The 8450-nt window shown below is 34.5% G+C and overlaps 1 protein-coding gene across 4 annotated transcripts in view; it reads left to right on the forward strand.

The window, feature by feature from the left end:
* The first annotated feature begins 226 nt into the window (after positions 1–226).
* The window catches only part of b3gntl1 (UDP-GlcNAc:betaGal beta-1,3-N-acetylglucosaminyltransferase-like 1), a 13145-nt gene continuing 4921 nt past the window's right edge, over positions 227–8450 (forward strand). Inside the window, exons 1-6 of one of the 4 annotated variants that reach the window (XM_051705466.1) lie at positions 227–478; positions 1755–1871; positions 1963–2062; positions 3073–3137; positions 5555–5620; positions 5706–5801. In XM_051705466.1, coding sequence (XP_051561426.1) covers positions 386–478; positions 1755–1871; positions 1963–2062; positions 3073–3137; positions 5555–5620; positions 5706–5801 — 537 coding nt within the window. In that variant the 5' untranslated portion in view covers positions 227–385. Of the gene's footprint in view, positions 479–1754; positions 1872–1962; positions 2063–3072; positions 3138–3269; positions 3390–5554; positions 5621–5705; positions 5802–8450 lie in introns of those variants that run through there. The other 3 variants (XM_051705468.1, XM_051705469.1, XM_051705470.1) reach the window with 3 other exon arrangements.

Raw genomic sequence — 8450 nt, forward strand, 5'->3', positions numbered from 1 at the left:
CTGTCTCTCAATTTGTCTTTCTGTCCTTTCCCTTTCTCTGACCAGGACAAGAACGTGTTTTCTACGGAAATCTGAAAGAAACAATCGATTTGCTGCCGAACGTCGCTTTTCTGTCCAATCACAGCTGCCCTGACTAACTGACAGCTCTTTGGTCCAATAAAACGCACGTGCGCGTTTTCCCTCGACCAATAAACTCACTGATCCCGCCCTAATGCGGAAGTAAACAGCGAGTCTGCGCAGATTAACACGCGTGGAGGAAGGGGAAATAATTCCGAATGAAAACACGAACAGACTTCAGTTCATTTATGTATATTTAACACTGTAAGAGCGGAATGAACACAGATTCAAACAGAGACACTAAATCTCGTCTGTGTGTGTTTGAGAGATGAGCAGCTCCAGTGGAGAGTTCGAGCCCGAATCAAAGCGGCTGTGCACGCGCATCTGCCCGCAGAACAGCTCACATGAGCGCGCTGAAGTGGTGAGTCATTCATTTCCACTTACAGTGTTTGGACAATGAAAGGAATATTACAAACAAATAACTGGAGGTACAGAAATGCACGTACAAGGATCTTACTTACTGTAAGTGCATTACTGTCATCGCATTATTTTGTTGTGGTGTTTTTAAGACTGTTAATTACGACAAACTGTACAACTGTATATTCTGCTCTGTTCTGTTTCATTCTATCTTATTCAGCGAAATTAAATTCTATTTTATTTGATTTTATGATATGCTATATAATATTCTGCAATATTCTATTTCTACTATTATATTCTATTTCTATTCTGCTCTATTTTAGTTTATTCCGTTATATTCTGGAACATTGTATTCTATTATGTTCTGTTCTATTTTATTTCACTCTGCGTGTTTCTATTTAACTCTATTCTGCAATATTCTATAAAATTTTATTCTATTATTTCATCCTATATTCTATTCTATTTATTTCTATCCTATTCAGCGGAATTCAATTCTATTTAATTCAGTTCTTTGATATTCTATATTATATTCTGCAATATTCTATTTCTACTATTATATTCTATTTCTGTTCTGCTCTATTTTAGTTTATTCCGTTATATTCTGGAACATTGTATTCTATTATGTTCTGTTCTATTTTATTTCACTCTGCTTGTTTCCATTTAATTCTATTCTGCCATATTCTATTCAGTTTTATTCTATTATGTCATCCTGTATTCTATTCTATTTCTTTCTATCCTATTCAGCGGAATTCAATTCTATTTAATTCGATTCTGTAATATTCTATATTATATTCTGCAATATTCTATTTCTACTATTATATTCTATTTCTATTCTGCTCTATTTTAGTTTATTCTGTTATATTCTGCAACATTGTATTCTGTTATGTTCTGCTCTGTTCTACTCTGCTTTATTCTTTTTTATTTCACTCTGCTTGTTTCTGTTTTACTCAATTGTATTCTGCAATATTCTATTCAATTCTTTTGTATTATGTTGTCCTGTATTAAATTCTATTTCATTCTATCCTGTTCAGCGGAATTCAGTTCTATTTTATTTGATTCTATTATATGCTATATTGTAGTCTGCAATATTCTATTTCTACTATTATATTCTATTTCTATTCTGCTCTATTCTATTCTGCAACATTTCATTTTATTCTGCAGTATTCTGTTCAACTTTATTCTATTTTATTGTCCTATATTCTATTCTAATCTATTCTGTTCTAATCTTTTCTGTTTTTTATGTCATGTGCTATTCTATTCTATTCTATTGTGTTTTTCAGTCTGTGATCATGCCGGTGTATAATGCGTGTGATTGGTTGAATGAGTGTCTTGGGTCGATACTGCAGCAGGATTTTCAGGGCAGTCTGGAGCTGTCTGTGTATGATGACGCCAGTACGGTACACACTCACTGCAATATTTCATATCAGTCAGAGTTACATATTTAAATGTGATCTTTTTGAATTATAACATAACCTCTGTTTCTTTCAGGATAACTCCAGAGAACTGATTGAGAGTTGGAGGGAGAGGTTCAAGGAGAGAGGTGTTTCCATGATGATATCAGGCCATAACTCAACCAGCCCAAGAGGAGGTGTGTGTGTGTGTGTGTGTGTGTGTGTGTGTGTGTCCATGTATATTCATACACTACATATCTCTGTGTCTGTGTTTATCTTGTCGTCTTATTCCTGGAGAACTCAAGGACTCTGTCTTCACTGTTAAAGTGTGTGTGTGTGTTATCATGTCACACATGTGTATCGCACAAGCAACATTAAACAGACTCACACACACTGATCATTTGTTTAAGAATCAAAAGAAGCTTCTTATCAGTGTTTTGTTGCTGTCAGGAGCTCTAAAGCCACCTGATGTTCGTCATACTGAGCTTTCAGCACACACACACACACACACACACACACACACACACACACACACACACACACACAAACACTCACACAGACGTGTTAGAGAGAATGCAGACTGTAACTGATCAGACCAACTTAACCCTCACTCATTTAAAAAAATAGTAATAATAGTATTATTCCTGTTTTGTAAGTCGCTTTGGATAAAAGCATCTGCCAAATGAATAAATGTACATGTTATCACATATTTTAAATCTTAAATTACCATTTATGTTATATTTTTTTTAAATGTGCTATTCTTTAATGAAATATAATTAAGCATATTATTATTATTATTATTATTTATTGCAATGCAGTACCAATGGTCCTTACATGTAGTGCAACTTATTTAAATATTTAATTATTATAATGTAATATACTTCTAAATATTTTATACCTTAAATTGTCCCTTATTTTATTATTAAATATACTCCATTTATTTTTTAATTAAACATATAACAATCTTAATAATTATAAGTATATCTTTTAAAATATTGTAAGCTACTTAACAAATCATGATTAATTAAATATTTAGCATTTTAAACAGATTATTGACCAACACAAATTATTAATTATTATTAAAGTCATATTTTAAGATCAGTGCAGTTGCATTGGCAGAATTTTTAATTCACATCAAGAAAATGAATGAATAAATTCACCCCTACAGCACATATCAACATATATGTTTTGATTTGTTTTCCTCTAGTTGGATTTGCTAAAAACCAAGCGGTGTTTCAGAGCTCAGGACGATACCTCTGCTTTCAGGATGCGGTGAGTTTACGTGTGTGAGAGCGAGACATGCACCACCTGTGATTATAAGTGTACATCCCACAGTGTGTTGGAAAGCATACATGATGAAATAACATGATGAAATATGTTTTATGTCAACTGATTAGATCTGAGAGCTGTTGAGTCATCGTTATTCATTACATGGAAAAAAGATGCAATGAAAGTAAATGATGACTGAGGTTTTGATCTTTTGTGCTACAGAAGAAAGTCGTATGGGCTTGGAACAACATGAGGGTGAGTAAATGATGACAGAATTTTCATTTCTGAGTGAACTATCCCTATATCCCTTTAAAAATGAACATGAAAATAAATATATACTCTTTCTAAATGTGATGCAGTGTGTTATTATTTGTGTGCACTCAGTGATTTTGTGTAATAAGAGATGTGATCTTGATGTTGTATCTGTGGGGTTCTGAGTTTGATGTCTCTTGCTGGTTTTGGGTTGAACCTTCTCCACAGTTCTGATTCAACTGTGTCGAAACAGAGCGTGAGAGCATAGATCAAATCCAAACAATCCTCACTCCTATTTCTTCACTATTTAAAAGGGATAGTTGAGCCAAAAATAACAATTCTGTCATCATTTACTCACCCTCATGTCATTCCAAACACATATGACTGTCTTTCTTCTGCAGAACATAAAAGGAGATGTTTAGTGGAATGTTCACGCTGCTTTTTTCTCTACAATGACAGTAAATGGTGACTGGGGCTGTCGAGTTATAAAAATGACACAAAAGCATCCTAAAAGTAAATTTCAAGTCTGGAATGATAAAGAGCAGCACAAATGGTCTTCAAAACTACTTTCTGTTCTACGGAAAAAAGAAATTCAAGTGCTAAAAAGTACAAAATGAATATTTATACTTGGTGGTTTGGTATGTCTGTGTTTCTTTAACGTCGGGCAATTTCATGTCCCATGGGTTTGATTTTTAATTAAATATTTTGTTATATGATGGGCTCATTAAAACTGACTTGGAAACTTTCAGGGCTTTATTTATTCAGATGTGTTTTATGTAAAGTTTTGACAGTTTTAGCCTTGTCCTGGGGGGGGGGATAACAAAAAAAAAAAATGTTCTGTTTTATAGTCTAACCAGTTCAGTGTGTGTTTGTGTTTTGCACTCTTGATGTTTGGTAGTTTCACCCCTTCAGGTCTGTGTGTGTTTTTTCTGCATTGTGGCTGTTTTTTAGATTTTATATAATAAATAATGAAAAACAAATCTGTGATTTTTAGTGTTTCCCATTCATTTCCTATGGCGGTCACTTTTGACCGGGAACAGTACAAGTGTAACCTACCACTTAGACTGGTCGAATCAACAATTACTTTGTGTGTGTTCAGATATGAAATGGACGAAAAGTCACCAAGTCTCATACCCGTCAGAAAAAGGAAACCAGTTTTATTGAAGAAACAAAATTTATTTTGGTCAAAAATGACCGAACAGTGCATGAGGGTTAAAAACCTTACAAATGTCATTTCCTTCAGCGTCATTTCCACCCCAGAATTCTATTAAATACAACACAGAATTTAAGATGTGCTGGAGATGACACTGTTGTGGGAATTTTCACGACAAAACGCAGATAAATCTCTTGAGATAATTCCATTGGCTCTGTTGACTTTACTGAAATACTGTGTGTGTGTGTGTGTGTGTGTGTGTGTGTGTGTGTGTGTGTGTGTGTTGAGTTGTTTTATGAATGTGTGTGTAACGGGCTGGTTATTTCCAGGGGATTTTTCCATGTGTTGGTTTCCAGAGAGTCAGAATCAGCTCTCTGTGAGGTTTAAAGGAACGCCAGGAATTCTGTTCTCTTCCAAGACCGGAATATTGGAAAACTGCCGTTCATTCCCTGATTTAACAGACGACTTCAAACACACAAAACAAATACTCAGTGCTCACTTTTAAGAAAACTATTATATGCCACATGATGAAAAACACTTCCAAACAAATCCTCAACTGTTTAATTGGATTATTTGTTACTCTGAACATTTCGCCACCATCCGAATGATGCTGTTTTGTTTGTTTATGTGGATAATATTTATTTACCAAAGACATACAGCACTGTACAAGAGACTAAACACCGTTTTAAGATGGAAAAGATGCAGTCTGCTCTAATTAGAGTTGATTTATTTTCTCTTAAGAGTTTCCTTTTTGTTTTTCTTTGTTCTTGTGTGGGTCACGTGACCTTTGACCTCTGTAGCACTGCCACCTTCAAAGTGGAGTTACAGCATATTAACACACTAAACAAACAAATACATGAGTACAAACTACACTGCGGACAGAATTTCCCAGAAAACTTGCTTTGAGGAATAGGTTTTGTTCTGTAGTATTTATTATTAGCTTTATAGAAAAACAGCTGAAGTCTATGTTAACCCTCTTTTAAATATCAATAAAACGTGTGTGTGTATGTTGCAGGATGATGTCATGATGCCTCAGAGAGTGAGACTACAACATGAAGCTGCCACACTGAACACCACCGCAGTGAGTACTGAACACACACACCTTATAGCATATAATGTATATAACACCTGTTGCCAGATCAACTTTAACACTACTTGTTTGTCAGATTGTTGGTTGTAAAGTTTGCCGTATTCCAGAAGGCTCCACTGAACGCTACACCAGGTGGATCAACTCTCTCACTCCAGAGCAACTCCTCACACAGGTAACACACACACACATGCAAGTGCTTAAAGCATGTGAGTTCTTTGGAATAACGTGCATTGATAATTCATGCACAATAAGACCAGGAATGTAAATGAGGACTTTTTTGATTTCATGTTAACTGTAAGTGTATGTCACAGCGTGTCGCTTTGATCTCTTTTCTTACGACCCTTCAGAGTGTGTGTGTATAAGCAGGAAGTGTGTATAGGTGTGTGTCAGGAAAGGCGAGTCGTGTTGTGTTTCAAGGGGTCGCGTGCCACGCAGTCAGTAGGCCGCTGTTGAAACAGGATGTGTACCTGGAGACAGACATTTCCACGGAAACGGTGTGCGGGTGTGAGTGTGGAGCATCCACACGTGCTGACAGGAAACGGATCCTCAGGGTCACGAGATCAGAGTGGTGTGCGGAACGTTCCAGAGCGCACACGCCCAAAACAGCCATAAAACACAAGCAAATTGTGAAACAAGACAAGCTTCACTATAACTAATGTTTATAGTCAGTGATATACCAAGTGAAGCATGGCATGAGGGAGTGAGCAGTTAAAGCTGGAATAAGTGTGTGTGTGTGTGTGTGTGTGTGTGTGTGTTAAAGGTCCTGAGAGTTTCTCTCACCCTGATCTTTACTTTCAGTCAGACTGACAAAACCTGCCAAAATAAACTCATGAGAGAAGTGTGTGTGTGTGATTTATGAGTGTTGAGAATTTTTATGTTTTTTTATCTAATGCCGACCCAGACGTGACATGATTTCAGTGAAAGCATATTTGATGTATTATATACAGCTACAGTATGTGGAGCGGCATTTTAGACCAATGAGATTCACAGTGGGGAATAGAGGAATACATTTGACCTTCTTTTGCGTTTGTTTTAGGTTGGTTCGTAAACCTTTATTTGGCACTTTTCAATCTTCTTGTAGTGTATGGCAAACCAACTGAAAGCTGCATTGTTTCTCACAGCCTGATAACATAGGTGTAAATTACAGGTGTAATTACTGTAATTTAGAGATTTACTCTTCATTTTTGTATGTTTTTCATCTCGCTCTTAGCATGACATTTTTTTGCTGTTCACGCTGCATTTTTGTTTAATTTTTCATTTCGCTTTTGGTTTGAATAGTTTTGTGATTCGTGCTGCATTTTCATTTCATTTTTCTTTTTGTGCTTGTTTTGAATAATTTCGTGATTTGCGCTGCATTTTTGTTTCATTAATAATTTCGCTCTTGCTTTGAATAATTTTGTGATTTTCGTTTCATTTTGTTTTTGGTTTGAATAGTTTTGTGATTTTTGCTGCATTTCGTTTAATTTTTCATTTCGCTCTTGAACAAACAAAAATGCAGCACAAATCGCAAAACTATCCAAACCAAAAACAAAATGAAAAATAAAACGAAAATCACAAAATTATTCAAAACAATTGCAAAATGCAAAATGAAACAAAATGCAGCACGAATCACAAAACTTTTCACAAAAATCATTTTGAAATCACAAAATGATTTTAATTTTTCATTTCGCTCTTGGTTTGAATATTTTTGTGATTCCTGCTGCATTTCGTTTAATTTTTCATTTCGCTCTTGGTTTGAATAGTTTTGTGATTATTGTATCATTTTTCATTTAGTGTTTAGTTTGAATATTTTTGTGATTCGTGCTGCATTTCATTTAATTTTTCATTTCGCTCTTGGTTTGAATAGTTTTGTGATTTTTCGTTTCATTTTTCATTTCGCTTTTGGTTTGAATAGTTTTGTGATTCATGCTGCTTCCTTTCGTTTTTAATTTCGCTTCGGTTTGAATAGTTTTGTGATTTTCATTTCGTTTTTCATTTCGTTTTTGGCTTGAATAGTTTTGTGATTATCGTTTCATTTTGCTCACGGTTTGAATAGTTTTGTGATTCGTGCTGCATTTTCATTTAGTTTTTCATTTCTGGGTTTGAATAATTTTGCAATTCGTGTTGCATTTTCGTTTCATTTTTCATTTTGCGCTTGTTTTGGATAATTTCACAATTTGTGCTGCATTTTTGTTTCATGAATAATTTCACTCTTGGTTTGAATAGTTTTGTGTTTTTTGTTTAATATTTTATTTCGCTTTTGGTTTGAATAGTTTTGTGATTATCGTTTAATTTTGCTCACGATTTGAATAGTTTTGTGATTCGTGCTGCATTTTGTTTCATTTTTCATTTTGCACTTTTTTTGAATAGTTTTGTGATTTTTTTTTTTGTTTTGTTTTTTTTTGCTGCATTTTGTTTCGTTTTTCATTTCGCTCTTGGTTAGAATAGTTTTGTGATTCGTGCTGCATTTCGTTTAATTTTTCATTTCGTTCTTGGTTTGAATAGTTTTGTGCTTCGTGCTGCATTTTCATTTCATTTTTCATTTTGTGCTTGTTTTCAATAGTTTTGCGATTCGTGATGCTTTTATTTTTAATTACACTCTTGGTTTGAATAGTTTTGTGATTCGTGCTGCATTTCGTTTCGTTTTTCATTTCGTCTTGGTTTGGATAGTTTTGCGATTTGTGCTGCATTTTTGTTTCGTTTTTAATTTCACTCTTGTTTTGAATAATATTTGCTGCATTTCCTTTCATTTTTCATTTCGTTCATGGTTTGAACTGTTTTGTGATTCACGCTGCAGTTTTTTTGTTTTGATTTTTTCATTTTTCATTTCACTCTTGGTTTG

This window comes from Myxocyprinus asiaticus, chromosome 8 (genome assembly GCF_019703515.2).
Source record: "Myxocyprinus asiaticus isolate MX2 ecotype Aquarium Trade chromosome 8, UBuf_Myxa_2, whole genome shotgun sequence".
Classification (NCBI taxonomy): domain Eukaryota; kingdom Metazoa; phylum Chordata; class Actinopteri; order Cypriniformes; family Catostomidae; genus Myxocyprinus; species Myxocyprinus asiaticus.